Raw genomic sequence first — 15,600 nt, 5'->3', positions numbered from 1 at the left:
GGAGCTGCTGCTCTCTAGCACATGCTGCTAAGTGAGGTGGAGGGTGACCTTCTGTTTCCCTGCTTTAGTGGCTGTGACGTCAATAGCCCCAGACAGCCAGGTAATGACGGAGAAGGAGAAGAGGAGGCACGGGACGGGCAGACCCCCCTGCATTTGGCAGCCTCGTGGGGGCTAGAGGAGACGGTGCAGTGTCTTTTGGAGTTCGGTGCCAATGTCAATGCACAGGTATATAGTTTTCTTTCCTGGGGAAGTGAACTCAGAAGATGAGGGACCTTGTATGTTCCCCAGTTCTAGAGTTGTTTACCACAAAGCAGCCTGTAATATGACAGATAGTGACTTTTTGAGTTTACAGCCTGTCTGGTAATTGAATTGGTTTCAGGTTAATTCTCTTCAACATAAAGAAGGTTTTTTTTCCTCTATTGTACCTTACTCCTTAGTCCCCTATAGATTTCACATAGAATCAGGTTAGTCTCCCACTAACCTGGGACCGTGTCCCATTAGCTCATTAATGTTCTTCAGCAGTCAAACCTGTGGAGTGAGTGTGTGGGGGGGGTTATGAGGGAGAGGGGGAGAGAGTTTGTGCATGAACACATGCACACCTTGGGTGTTTTTATGTAGGCGTTGTCCACCTAATATATTTTTAAAGATTTGTTTACTTTTTATTTTATGCCTATGACTTCTTGCCAGTATGTACATAAGTATACTGTGTGCCTCGTACCAGAAGAGGCCAGAAAAGGGTACTACACCCTTGAAACTGGAGTTACAGACTCTATATGGATACTGGAGACTGAAGTGGGTCCTCAGAAAGAGCAGCCAATGCGCTTACGTGCTGAGCTGTCTCCCCAGCCCCAGCCCTACCTTATTCTTAAGACAGGGTCTCCAGTTGGCCTGGGACTTGGACAGCCAGGCTGCCCGGCCAGTGGACCCCACAATCTACTTGTCTTCCCTCCCCTACACTTTACAAGCCCATGCTTTTTGCGAACAAGCCCATGCCTTTTGCATGGCCCTGAGACTCAAACCCCAGCTGTCATGTTTGTAAAGCAAACACTACTGCCTGAGCCATCTACACAGCTCTAGAAACTGTAGAGATTTACACTGAGTTGTAGAAATGAGAACCGGGATGATTAGCTCTTCGGAAACAATGTGGCTGTGCTGGGCTCTTGTTGCCCCTGGGGCACTGTGGCCATTGCAAAAGTGTGGGGAGAGAAGTCATCTTTATGTTTTGCCTCTTTAAAGCTGATTTCAAACACAGGCTCTCATAACTGAAATTGATCTTAAAGGCTACCACCCTTCAGATTGCTCCTGAGTTCTGTCTTTCAATTAGACATGGAAATTTGTGCCCATCTCCATAGGATGCAGAAGGAAGAACGCCTGTCCATGTGGCCATAAGCAACCAGCACAGTGTCATCATTCAGCTTTTGATCTCTCACCCTAACATTGAGTTGAGTGTACGAGACAGACAAGGGCTGACCCCTTTTGCCTGCGCCATGACTTACAAGAACAATAAGGCAGCTGAGGCCATTCTGAAACGAGAGTCTGGGGCTGCTGAGCAGGTCAGTGACCAGCCACCATCGTTCTCCGTAGCAAAACTCCTCATATTGTGACTAACCAGGCCGCTAACTAAACAGGTCCCTTGTGCACAAAGACACTTGTTTTGAAGTTAAACCTCCTTTTTCTGAAAGTGTAGCTGTTCCGGTATCCTGTGTCTGCTGGCTGTGGCGTGAGTGTGCTCCCCTGTATTTCAGCCACTCGGTAGGGACGTGGCTGGGGAAGGGAGCTCAAGTGAATGCCTAGCCTTAGCATTCTGTGGGTGTGCAGCTGAGCTCACTGTGCATTTGCTGGGAGCGCTAAAACTGGATAGGCATGTTGGGCAACCGTCCTAGACTTTCAGTTCTTACTTAGCATGTGCATTTTCCATGGTTTTTGCCATTTCTTTCTCATCTTCTAAATCCTGGTTGCAACTTGTTTATCTACCACAGTGTATGGGAAATGGTAATGACTGATGTGTGGTAAAAGATAGAATAGGTTTGTCTGGTCAGTCCCACAGAAACCTGATTTCAGCTAGCTTAAAGAATTTTGCCAAGATTTAGTAATAGCTATTACGGATGACATGAGATATGGGTCCTGAATGAAGTGCAGTCCCGGCATGACGGTGGCTGCTTGCTAGCACAGGCTCTGCTATCTCACCTCATTTTCCTGACTATGACTGGGTGTGTAACTTTAACTTTGTCTATGCTCAGACTGATAGTCACGAACGGGGACAGATCTCTCACTTTTCTTCTCCATCTAGTGTGAAACTGGTACTACTGATGTGAGCCCTGCAGACTATACTTATCCCAGCACACATTAGATGCGTGTGTGTGTGTGTGTGTGTGTGTGTTAATGCAGAGTGTGGAATGTGCTGTCCTCTCTTGTACTAAGGATTCCTGTAACTACAGAGCATGCTAGGGTTTGCTGTGAGGAAGCTTCTGGCTTCTTCATGCTTGTCTGGCATGCTGCTGGCTTCCTCTCATTGTGTTACTCTGAAGCCTGTCTGGCTGCTCTGGGATGAGATGGGTATTTAGTTTGACCAGAGCAGATGCCTTGCAGTGAAATTGTCACATTTGTTTGTTCCTGGACAGTCAGCTATTCCTGAGCAGTCAGCTACTCAAATACCTTCCATCTTCACCTGGTCCCGTCTTGGGTTTCCAAGTCTAGCTTCTGCTGTAGGAGGGTGCCAGGACATGCATGTGTGCACAGAGTTGTGTTGGAGGAGGGTGGCATGTTTTGCATTATTCCTCCCCGCAGTCTGATGAGCTTGTGGGCATGCAGGAGGACCCTGTTCTTAAGGAGAACTGGCTAATAGTGTGTTTCTTTGTTGCTATAGGTAGATAATAAAGGTCGGAATTTTCTTCATGTGGCAGTTCAGAACTCTGACATCGAAAGTGTCTTGTTCCTGATCAGTGTCCAGGCCAATGTGAACTCCAGAGTTCAGGATGCTTCCAAGTTGACCCCTCTGCACCTTGCTGTTCAGGCAGGTTCGGAGATCATTGTCCGAAATCTGGTAAGCCACAAGCATATGAAGCCAAGCGTGCTTCAGAGCATGTGCAGAAGTTGTCTTCGAAGCTGTTGTGAGTGAAAGGCATCAATCTGGGAATATACCAGTCCACCCAGGAAGACAGATGTGTCAAGAGGTTGCGGGTCTCGAGCGCTCTGGTGGACATGCTGGAAAGAGACCTAGAGATAGGGAATCAGGCCTTGAGGGCCCAGGAGGATTTGACAGACAACAGAAAGGGGCTGGAGGTCAGCTGTGCTGTCTGCCTGCTGTCAGGCACTCCGCTGAGACTTTCCCTCCTTCCATCTCTTCCCTCCCTCCCTTTCTGTATTTTTTCCTGGAACTCTATGCAGGTTAAACTGGCCTCAGAATAACAGAAATCCACCTGCTTCTGCCTCCCCCTCCCAAGTTCCACCATGCCCAGGCTAGGTGAGACTTTTAAATGAGCTGTCTCATAATTCTCCAAAAGAAAACTTAAAACTTTAAGCTGTCTCTTAAAACTCTATAAGGGGAATTTTATACATTTCCAATAAAGAGGATAGGTGAGAAAGAGCTTCCCCTAGGCTCTTGGATATTAATTTGTGTAACTAGATTTGAGCTTAACTCAAAAGCCTGATTTTCCAGCACAACATGATGTCAGGCAGGGAATAAGCCCAAGAAAGAAAGGGTGTGATGGTTGGACAGAGTGTATGTTGGTATTTAGAACGGGGAGTTTGTTTTAAATTTGAGAATTATAAGAAGGCTTGGGTAGGTCAGTTGATAAGGCTCCTGTCCCTGAATATGAGAATTATAAGCAATATGGACATTCTCGCATAGCACAGTGAATATCATTGCATTACTTAGAGGTTTTAATACACTAAAGTCTTAGAATTCTTGTATCCTAAGGAATAGTCATTGAACACACTGGTAGATAATTTGCCTTTGACACAGGTTTTGTTGTGTTTGCCTCAGTAGGACGATGTGCAGGATCCTCCTGCATTCAGGCTGTGCCAAGAGGGTAGACTGTCAGTCTGTGGATTAGAGAAGACCTGTGGACTTGGCCCTACTTGGCCCTTGGGCCTTATTGAGTAATCATCTTTAACAGCTTCTTGCAGGAGCCAAGGTGAATGAATTAACCAAGCATCGTCAGACTGCTCTCCATCTTGCTGCCCAGCAGGACCTGCCCACCATCTGCTCAGTCCTCCTAGAGAATGGAGTGGACTTTGCTGCTGTGGATGAGAATGGGAATAATGGTACTTCCTAGGGAACCCTGCTCTGCAGTGGCGTTCCACTGCGCCCTTGGGCTGTCCCCTGGTGAAGGTTGGCTCTTAGAGGGTCAGGGTGCTGCAGAGGCAGCACATCTGTCTTTTGACTGACTAGCTTCCCAATTTGATTGCAACACTGGTAGTCTAAAGTGGTTGGGCTGCTAAGTACATCTTAAAAAAGGATTTTTAAATTATTTTACATTAGGTCTGGGTAGGGGAATATACATGTGAATGCTATTGCTCTCAGAGTCCAGACATGTTAGAATCCCTAGAACTAGAGTGAGTTGCCTGACTTGGCTGCTAGGAATTGAAGTAAGGTCCTCTGCAAGAGCAGCATCTTAACTTCTGAACCATCTCTATAGCCCAATGACCTTTTTTTTTCTTTTTTTATGCGTTCCTAGAGGACAGTTTTCAGGAGTTGGTTTCATACATGTGGGTTCTGGGGATTAAATTTAGGTCTTCAGGCTTGATGGCAAGTGCCTTTACCCAGTGGTCCACGTGGCCCGTTTTAAAAAATTGTGTGTGTCTGTTGTCGTTACTTTTCTATTGCTCTGACAAAGCACTATGACCATCATAGCAGAGAGCATGGGAGCAGGCAGGCAAGCTCTGTGCTGTAGCAGTAGCTGAGAGCTTACAACTGAGTCACAAGTATGAGGCAGGCACAGACAGACAGCACTCAAGAGAGTACTAGCTGGGAATGGCGTGCCCATCCTCAGTGACCATGTCCTCCAACAAGACCAGATCTCCTAGTCCTTCCCAAACTGTCGTACCAACTGGAGACCAAACATTAACATAGATGAGAATGGGGCCCACCCTCATTCAAACCACAGTGAGAGACAGAGCAAGCATGGAGACAGAGGCAGCTTTCTTTGAAACCATGAAATCTCATCTTTGAAAACTCCAGCATAGAAAACAAGGCTCATGAGATTACATTGATTACTGATGGTGGGAAGGGAAGGGAGGAGATACGAAAGGATGGTTCTGTACTTGGCTGCTCAGTTGCTCTGATGAGTGTATTTAGATGGGGCAGACAGATTTCTATCTGTGCTTCTGGACTTGCACAGTAAGTGGTTTTGCTCCCCAGCTCTCCATCTTGCGGTCATGCATGGTCGGCTCAACAACATCCGGGCTCTTCTGACAGAGTGTACAGTGGATGCTGAGGCCTTTAATCTGAGGTGAGTGTGTCTGGTTCCTGTGGCCTAGCCCATTGCTTCCCCTTGCCCCAGATGCACCTGAACAGTGTTGGGTTCTATAGTAATTTTGATTTTATAATAAATACTTTCTAGAAAACTTTTATGGTCTATTGTATGTCCTTTAGATTTAGTTAAGATCAGAGAGTTCAGAAAATTCCTTCTTTTGTGAAACAGTTATGACATGTCTAACCCTTGCAACTCCTTTCATCAGAGGCCAGTCACCACTGCACATTCTGGGACAGTATGGCAAAGAGAACGCAGCAGCCATCTTTGATCTCTTCTTAGAGTGCATGCCTGAGTATCCTCTGGACAAGCCAGATGCAGAAGGTAACACAGGTATGTAAATTTAGATGTCTGACTCCTTGCATCTGTTGAAGATCCCTACTATGAATTTGGTGTCTGACATTTGAAGTGCTTCAGGTATTCCACAACCACATACCTGTGACCAAGTAGACCATTACATTTCTTGTAATTGCCCTCATCTGCCTTTTATTTAGTTGACCAGGACCTTTCCATGTTCCCATTTCAGTAGAGATAAGACATAACCAAGATTCAGGGCTCCAGTACCTGTAACATGCTTTGAGGAAGTGGCAAGTTATACCCAGGAGCCTTTTTTCAAAGTGTAATGCAGGCCCCTCTAGTAGCTCACCCTCAGTTTTATAGTCTACTTCAGGAGCATCATTGCCCGTGTGGTAGCTTAAGAGGCAGGTGGGGAGAGGCTAGTGTCCAGGGTTTTGATTCGTGGAGCCTTAGCTTTAGGTGTCTCCTTGTGTTACTGTTAGTAAGGTCACAGGATAAGCTGTCAGCCCCCACACCCGTGCTCTCATTTGATAGCGCGGTTAAGAGCCCTCCTGTTACTGCATCATTTTGAGTTAAAATTTTAATAAAGTGTCTGGTAAGGGGAAGCCGAGGGAACTTCTAGTTATGACTTGGAAGAGTGAAGTAGCCAGATTATAGCCTGGCTTGCTGCTGAGCCAGCGTTTCAGAAAAAGAGAGGCTCCTTTGGGTGGAAGAACATTCTGGAACCTGTTCCCTATACTGATTTTTATATCTCTGTCCATGCTGAAATCACAAGTCTCTTACATTTAGTTATATTGCAAAGAACTTTGATAAAAACAATGAGTTTTGGTTGGGGAAGGCAACTGAGAAAAGTGGGTGGGTTTTTTTTGTTTTGTTTGTTTGTTTTTTGTTTTGGTTTTTTGTTTGTTTTGTTGTTTCCTTTATACAGACCTTAAGGTGGGAGAACATGTGCAATTGTAATATCACCTGGCTTCTGGCTGGACCCTTTTTTGGAAGACATTCCAGATTCTCCATGAAATTGTCCTAGTCCTTCGAACTCCTTTTTGTCTGCAGACTTTCCTAACAGATGTCCTGCCAGTGTTGTGCTGTGCCCACCCTTTGGCAGTAGCCAGCTAGAACTGGTGGAGAACAGCCTTACCTATGATTTTGTTTTCTAGTGTTGCTCTTAGCATACATGAAAGGGAATGCCAACTTGTGTCGTGCCATCGTTCGGTCTGGGGTTCGCCTTGGGGTGAATAATAATCAAGGAGTCAACATTTTCAACTACCAGGTTGCCACTAAGCAGCTCTTGTTTAGATTATTAGGTAAGTAGCACACTCTCTGTACCTCCTCTACAAGCACGATAATGATGGTGATTGTCTAAGTATTGGTGATCTTTAAATCTCATAATTTACTCTCATCTGAACCTGCTGTTTCCAGGCACCATGTAAGGCGATATCTATGAAAAGGGAAGTGACCTTCCTGTCATTTTCCCACAGTCTCTCAGCTGGTCATATTGACTGTGCATCCTGGCTGGTCTTATTTACTTAATACTTTTTAAAGACTTATTTATATGAGTGTTTTGCCCGCATGTATATATGTGTACCATATGCATGCTTGGTGCCTCAGAGGTCAGAGGTCATCAGGTCCCCCGGAACTGGAGTTAGGGATGATATTGTGCCATTTTTCCAGCCCTGAACCCTTGATTCTTACTTGTGTGGTTTTATGCCTTTCTTTTGACATGGTAGCAAGAATCAGAATGTCCTAAGCTAGGTGTGGTGATGGCAAACATATAATCTCAGCAGGAAGATTAGAAGGCCGTGTGCTGGAGAGGCCTGGATTCTAGTCCCACATTGAAATCCGGTGCCTGTTCTGGCCCCTGTGGGCGCTGCACACATGGAGCATACATATATGCGGCAAAACACCCATACAAATTAAAGAAGAAGGAAAAGTCAGGCAGTGCTGACGCACTGCAATCCCAGCACTCGGGGAGCAGAGGCAGGGGGATCTCTGTGAGTTCGAGGCCAGCCTGCTCTACAGAACAAGTTCTAGGGCAGCCAGGCTATACAGAGAAACCCTGTCTCAAAAAACAAACAAAAAAGTTGAAGGCCAAAGGCCATCAAAATGGCTGTGTGGGTAAGTCTGAAAACCTGAGTTCGACCCCCAGAACCCTTGTAAAGGTTGTCTTAGTTTGGGTTTTATTGCTGTGAAGAGACACCATGACCTCGGCAGCTTTTATAAAGGAAAACATTTAATGGCCTGGCTTACAGTTCAGAAGTGTAATCCATCACTGTCCTGTAGGGAAGAGTGGCGGTGTGCAGGCAGACATGGTGGAAATGGAGCCACAGGCAGCAGACACACTGGGCCCACCGTGACACACTTCCTCCAACAAGGCTCCTCCTGAGAGCGCCACTTCCTATTGGCCAGGCATTCACACACGAGTCTTTGGGGGCCACACTATTCAAACCACAGAGGTGAAGGAGAGAGCTAACCCTACACAGTTGTCCTTGACCTCCACAGGAAGCTCTGCTTGTATATAACACCCTCCATCCCGCTAATAAGCAATTTTAAAAACTGTTCAAGGCTAATCTGAGCTTCAGGAGGTGGCAATGACAAAAAAAATGAAAATAGTGAACACTAAGGAAGAAAGAAGAAATAGAGCATTTTGGATGCAAGTAGAAAAAGGAATTCATGTGTTTGTGACACAAAGAATGAGAAAGTTTAAGGTCAGAAGAAGGATAATTATCTTGATTTGATCATTACATATTGGTAATATCAGATGCCATACCCCAGAGCTGCAGTTTGTCAGCTGTCAGTTTAAGATTTTCCCGAAGGCCCGCAGGATGGCCCAGCAGGTGAAGTGCTTGTTGCATAACCCTGATGGTCTGAGTGCCATCCCTGAGACCCAGAAAGGTAGGAGAGAAGTGCCTCTCCAGGGTTGTCTGACTGTCACAGATACACCATGGAACGCTCACACATGCTTTTTTGGGGGAAGAGGGGTTTCAAGACAGGGTCTCTCTCTGTGTAGCTCTGTCCTAGAACTCACTCTGTAGGCCAGGCTGGCCTCGAACTCACAGAGAAATGCCTGCCCAAGTGCTGGGATTAAAGGTGTGTACTATCATGCCCAGATGACAGATATTGTATATACAATGTTCTGTCTGAATGTTTACCTGAACTCCAGAAGAGGGCCCCAGATCTCCTTGTAGATGGTTGTGAGCCACATGTGGTTGCTGGGAACTGAACTCAGGACCCTTGGAAGAGCAGCCAGTGTTTTTAACTAAGTCATCTCTCCGGCCTCACGTGTTTTATTTTGTTTTGTTTTGTTTTTTCTATTTTTTAAATTTGGGCTAGAGAAATGGCTTAGTGCTGACTGCTCTTTGAGGATCCAGGTTCAATTCCCAGCATTCACATGGTAGCTTACAACCACTTATAACTCTAGTTCCAACGGCTCCAACACTCCTTTATACCATCTTCCGTGCATGCACATGGTACAAAGACAGACATGCAGACAGAATGTTGTACATGTAAATATAAAACCAAAGAAAATATTTTTTAAGAAAAATACATTTATTTTTTAAAGATTTTTAAAATGTATGTGAATGTGTGTACCTGTGTGAGTACCGCTTTTATACAGGTGCCCTTAGAGACCAGAGGATGTCGTATATCAGACCCCCTGGAATTTGAGTTCTTAACCACTGAGCCACCTCTCCAGCCCTGCTATTAATAAACTTATTTATTGATGTATTTATTTTTTAAAAGCTTTGTAGTGTTGAATGTAGTCTTAATTTTCCTTTTGCTGCATACTTGGTCAGCCTTTTCAGCACTCAGCAGGTGCCTTGGCTGTGCTGGCTCCATGTGACCGACCCATTTGCCGCCCGTCACTGTGCAGAGCAGCAGCGCCCTGCCAGGACACTGCCGACTTCTGAAATGCTGCTGCAGCTTCTGTGCAGTTCTTCAGGCCATCCGTTGGCTGAGTCGCCCCGGAAATGTTGGAATCCCATGTGTCTTGGCTGTTCATACATCCTACATGTCTGTTCAAACTGTCCCCAAACTTCACAGACTCTTCCTCCTTGATTCCATTGTCTTGGCTTCCTCTACTGTGTTTTCCAGTCCTTCAGGCCCTGACAACTTTTCTGTAGTGTGCTCGCTTCGCTGCATGTTGCCCTGTACACGCTGCTGATTCACACCTCCAGCTGGGTTTCCTTTTGTTCCAGCCTGCGTGACAAGTGCTGATTCTCCAGGCTCCCCTGTGATGGTCCCTTGACCATTTGGAATGTCTAATGTAGCCTGCTGCTTCAGGCCTACTCCAGGAGCCTGTCCAATCAACACGTCACGGTGTAACAAGTAATCTTCTGCATTACAGATATGCTCTCCAAGGAGCCTCCGTGGTGTGATGGCTCCAACTGCTATGAGTGTACTGCCAAGTTTGGAGTCACAACTCGCAAACATCACTGGTAAGACCCCGCCATCATTTGCAGAGGACTAGGAGTGTCAGCTGATGTCTCTTCCATACTTGTCCTCCATGGGCCATGAACCCTTCAGGCCTCTGCTGGGCAAAAGAACGGGGAGATGATAGAACTGAGCAGCATCCCACCGAAGCGAGAGTAGGGAAAGCAAAAGCACTCAGACTTGTGGCTTTCCTGGGCGCTGAGGGTCCTCACTGCCTCACAGGGAGCCAAGGACTAGGTGGCAGTTCCCAGCCAGGTGAGGCAGCTGTGCTTAACTTTGCATTTGCTTAGCTTAGCTGCTACTCAGTGTTTTGTTAAGAACTAAAAGTTATATTGAATTGGTATGACTTGGCTGGTAGTTGGCCACAGATGCCAGTCAGAGACTGGCCTTAGCTGGCCATTTGGGAGCAGGCTGCTCTTCAGGGCCTCTCATACTTCTTTCTTTGCCTCCACAGTCGTCACTGCGGCCGTCTTCTTTGCCATAAATGCTCGACCAAGGAGATTCCTATTATAAAGTTTGACCTGAACAAGCCTGTGCGGGTTTGCAACATTTGTTTTGATGTACTGACTCTGGGTGGAGTCTCTTAGTGAGGCCTACAGGAGGGTCCAGGCCTGCGTCGCCTGACACCTCCCCAGCAGCTGCTCTACTCACCAGCCTGCCTCTTACGTAGAGCAAGAGCTGGCAGTTGTCTTCCTGTGCCAGAAGACTGGAACAATCACGGACCATGGTGTGATCCCTTTTCAGATGATTCTGTATGACTGTCAGTGTGTCAGACTGTGGTCTGTTACACTAGATGTCTCACTGGCTGGACCAGGCCAGTCTAGCCTGTGTGAGAAATGTGATAGGAATCAGCTAACAGCACACAAGGACACTTGGAGACAATTTCCCCTTCCGGTAGCCTACCGTTCATCTTAGCGAATTCACAAGGTCTTCCTGCCTGGGCTGACAAGAGGCAGAGCCTGACAGAGTAGAGAGCAGCTGCTGGCTGAGCTGGTTACTCTAGGGTGGTGGCTGCTCTAAGTGGCCGTGGCCTTTAATGCACAGCGTTTTCATACATGTAATAGGAACCACTTGCCCTCGAGTCTTTTCTTTCTTTAAGCTAAGCTGTATTTTTTAGTAAGCTGCCCTTTTCAAAAGGTGGAATCTTTCTAAACAGGGTTCAAAGATGAGAGCTGAAAAATTGTGGCCTTAACAACAGAAAGCTTTACCAATGTTGATGCTGTTGGGTGTCAAAGCACAGTGGCAGCTTGACACCTAGCAGCTGTCTCATTCTCTCGTCTTGCTGCGTCCTGTCTGTGGAGTCCTCATTTGCTGCCACTTGAGTGGTGAAAGAAATGCACTTTGATTGTGCTGCACTTTTTCTAAAGCTGCATCATTAGTAAATCCAATTCAAAAATTCATGTTCAAAAATACCATCACATAACCTTCTCTCAGTGGTTCTGATGGTCAGCTTGGGCTGGACCTCAGCACACACTATTAAAGGGAAAGAAATTCATGCTGACGAGAAAGGAGATGTGTGTGACCTCGGTCCAGGTCCCCTTTCCCTGACACATCCTTCCTGCTGAAACCTTGCCTTGCATGCTGACGCTGTTGGTGCCCATTCTGAGGAGGGCCCTGCCTCATCAGGGCCAGCAGCCAGAGCCTCTGGCTGAACTATGAACAGTCTGTTTTGGAAGTCTGGCTGGGATGCTGAACAGGGCTGCAATGTTACAGGGCCTTGTTTCCTGATACTGCCTGTACTAACCCTGGGGACACTGGGCCTCCTTCTTTTTAAAGTTTGCCCAGTGTTTGGGGTTTCTGTTTCAAAATTTTAATTTTTTTAAGATTTATTTTATTGCACACTGAAAGAGAAACTTATGCCACTGATTTTGTTTTAAGAAACAAAAACGCAACTACTCTGAGATGAACAGTATGTGGTAATACAGTTACAGACTAACAGTGTCAATCACGTGCACTGCTTTGAGACATTTGGTAACCCTGCACTGTTTGCATTAATGGAGTATGGATGTATGAATGAAAGGGACGCTTTTGGCATCACTTTCTTTCTTAGATAGTGGTGTGTTCTCTATTGCTGTAGAGTTAGTTAGACATTTTACTGCCTAAATATGTATAAAATGTGCTGATAAACCAGTGTGCTACTTTCTAAAAATACTTCTGTGATTTACATGTATGCTTTTTATGTTAACCTTAGCTTGTGTACAGTGTTTAAAAAGGAGGAGTTACTTGGAGGAGTGCCATTGTCCCCAGCCTGTGACTTAATTCAGACGGACTTTTTATGGAAAAATTTAGTCAGTCTTGGCTAACAATTATATGAAATATGTGGTCAGTTTCCTTTTTTTGTTTTGTTTTGTTTTTTGTTTGTTTGTTTGTCTAAAGAGGATCCACACACCTAGAATTTAGTTGGTACCTTAATTCTTTAATGAGGGAGGTAATTATGGTTCAGCTGTGAGCCAAGGTGGCCAGTATACACACATTTATTCTTTTATTTTCACAGTGCAGAGGGGGATATAGGGAATCAGGATGAGGCTGATCCTTCTGTCCTTGATGACTACACCAGTTTCAGTAACCATCTTGCCTATAACTGTACTTGCAATCTGAAGATCATGCCTAAAAACGTGGCTTCAAGCTTCTGTTCTTTCAGAGGTCAGCATAGTGACTAAATGAGAGGGGCTGTGTGGCGTGGCCACTGGTACTCATGCTGTAGATGTGGCTCGTGCCTCAGCCCCAGCTGCCAGACCATGCCATGCTCATTGCGCTATAATCCTGCTGTACACTGCCCTGGCTAGGACCAGACTTACTATGTCTCCTGTGCTCTCTCCATGCTGATCAGATTTAACCATGAAATTGCTTAGCTATTCTTGTTCAGTCTTAATCAGTACCTTGAAGTTGCAGCAAAACTTCATTAATTCAAAAAGTTGCCAGTTGTGAGTGAGCAGAGCAGAAAGAACCACCTTTACTGAAACACAATTGCTGCAAAAGTGCTGATCTGAGCTCACCTCATTTTTAACTGCCTCTGGTTCATCACGACTCTTGCCATACGGTGGGTCCTTAAGGTGTTTGTTTGTTTGCTTTTAAGACAGGTGCAAACCATGTGCTTCAGCTCGTTTGCTATGATCCTCTAACAGCAGTGTCCCTCAAGCTTAAGTGCCTACACTGAGGACTCCTTTATTTCCAGTTGTCTTCTCATTGCTGTCTCACTCAGTGATACGTTAACACGAGTTTGGGGCCTATTCCACCCCAATAACCAATTCAGTCAAGGCTGACTCATAGACTGCCAGTTCACCTGCCATATTCTCTCCAAGGAGTGGGGTCCACATGACGCTTTTGTCCTCTACCTCAGAGCCATGAGTTGCTTCTGACTGCCCATCAGCATGAAGCTGGGCATGTGGGGCCCGACCGCCGTGCACATCCCCATACCCAACTGTGCCAGCACTAGTCTTGTTCGCAGGCAAGGGCTGGAGGACAGGCTTCCATCTAGGATTTCTTTACCTGGAGAAAAGAAAAGTGGCTGAACTGCCAAATGCTTAGACCAGAGAGGCAGCAACAGCGTGTACAAAAAAGTGTATACTTCCCTCCCGACACAGGCCTCCCTCAGGACCAGCCCTGAGAGCTCCCCTGCCAGCCGAGCAGGCGAATAGCTCAGCAAGGGCCTCTGAGCCATGCTCACTCTACAGAACTGGTCTAGTGAAAACTGAGTGTGTGACCAGTTAGCTAAATAGTAAAATGCCCAGATGTCGTAGATGCCTTAAAGACTTTCTCTGGAGGCTCACTGCCTATCATGTGGCATAAATTACATGTTAGCTGTTAGAGCAGACAACATGGGTGTTCTCTAGAGAGGGGGTCTGGGAACGGCTGGGACCTACTGACTTGGCTGTTTGGCAGCTGTGTGGAGCAGGGTGTTCTGTGACATCCTTGTGTTACCAAGGACAAGGCAGCAGCTGGGCCAAAACTGCAGGCACATGTTTGGAGAGATCATTTCTCTGGTGGTGCTCAGTGTGGGAATGCCAGCATCATCTGGGACCATGGCGCTTAGCAGCATTGTTTCTTTGGAGTCTGTGTAATGGAATGTATTTTTCAAATTGATATTTTCATTTTCTGTAACAATTCCTTATAATAAAAATGAGGTAAAATTAAATTTAAAGTGGAAATTTTAATTAAAGACATTTGTGACTACTTCTAACCCAAAAGTACCAAGAAACATTAAAAAACAATCTTTAAAAATTGGTATGCGAGGCCTGGAGAGTTGGCTCAATGGTTAAGAGTAATTGTTACAAAGGACCTGGGTTCCATTCCCAGCACCCACGTGGAAGCTTACAGCTTCTTTGGCACCAGTGATACACAGATGGACATGCAGGCAAAACACTCATAAGCTAAAGTAATAAAAATAATCTAAAAATGTATTTAAAAATCGATTTGCAAAGAAATGTCTTTACATTCCACATGGCACACAAGCATTTTGTGCAGCGTGAGCAGCTGCTGCCCTCTGCCTCCCGGACACAAGCTTCAGGTTATAGTGATCCCTGTGACTGCTGATGCAGCTTCAGCTGGAAGTTCTCCAAAGCATCCCGGACTCCTTTACCCCATCATTTCAAAGCAGCTATGAGGTCACTGTGAGCTTCCCACTGGCCAAGATTTAAGAAGGCAGGGGCAGGGGCGCTGTCGCTGAGGCAAATCAGCTCAATGAAGCAGAAACTAGCACAGTGCTGCTAGAGGGTTTGCATCCTCTGACGTGGTGCTGCCTCTTTCTTCTTCCCCATTTCCCTCTCCTTTTTCCCCTTCCTCTTCCCCTTTTCCTCTTCTTCTCTTCTCCTCCTTGCTTCTTCCTCTTCCTCCTGTTCCTCCTTCCTTTTCCCCTTCTTTTTCCCCTTCTTCCTCCTAGTCTTCCTCCTCCTCCTCCTCCTAGAATCTTGCTATGTAGTTTTGGCTATCCTGGAACTCTGTAGAACTCAGAGATCCACCTGTCTCTGCCCTGAGGTGCTGGGATTGAAGGCTTGTATTTCCTTGTCTGGCCTCAGTTACCCTTTTTGTGCAGCCAGGCCCGCCTGCTCAGGGTGACAAAGCCCACAGCAGGCTAGTGCCCTCCCCCTGCTCCCATCCTCTATTAGCAATTACAGAAATTACCTAGTGCACATGAATACACAGAGGGAGATAAAAGGACTAGGCATTTCATTTCGTGCCTTTAATCTCAGCAAGAGGAAGCAGAGGCAGGTGGAATCTTTTGAGTTTGAGGCCAGCTTGGTCTACACAAGTTCCACGGAAGCCAGAGCTATATAAAAAAGAACTATTAAAAAAGAATGAAAGAAAGAAGATGCCTCAGGCATGCTGGACTGTGAGCTGGACTATTCAGTTGAGATCTCTTACCTAGTGATTCTAAGCTTGTGTCAGGTGACAGCTGAAACAT

The 15,600-nt window shown here is 46.0% G+C and overlaps 1 protein-coding gene across 1 annotated transcript in view; it reads left to right on the top strand.

The window, feature by feature from the left end:
• The window catches only part of Ankfy1 (ankyrin repeat and FYVE domain containing 1), a 73,489-nt gene extending 59,155 nt beyond the window's left edge, over positions 1-14,334 (top strand). The window contains exons 17-25 of the mRNA XM_055597256.1: positions 69-225; positions 1,353-1,553; positions 2,867-3,043; positions 4,119-4,266; positions 5,363-5,453; positions 5,683-5,807; positions 6,929-7,075; positions 10,114-10,204; positions 10,654-14,334. Of these exons, the coding sequence (XP_055453231.1) occupies positions 69-225; positions 1,353-1,553; positions 2,867-3,043; positions 4,119-4,266; positions 5,363-5,453; positions 5,683-5,807; positions 6,929-7,075; positions 10,114-10,204; positions 10,654-10,786 (1,270 nt within the window). The 3' untranslated portion in view covers positions 10,787-14,334. The remainder of the gene's footprint in view (positions 1-68; positions 226-1,352; positions 1,554-2,866; positions 3,044-4,118; positions 4,267-5,362; positions 5,454-5,682; positions 5,808-6,928; positions 7,076-10,113; positions 10,205-10,653) is intronic.
• Positions 14,335-15,600: the final 1,266 nt, after the last annotated feature.

Source organism: Psammomys obesus, unplaced genomic scaffold (assembly GCF_907164565.1).
Source record: "Psammomys obesus unplaced genomic scaffold, mPsaObe1.curated_primary_1811, whole genome shotgun sequence".
NCBI lineage: Eukaryota > Metazoa > Chordata > Mammalia > Rodentia > Muridae > Psammomys > Psammomys obesus.
This window is presented reverse-complemented; position numbering and strand designations above follow the sequence as displayed.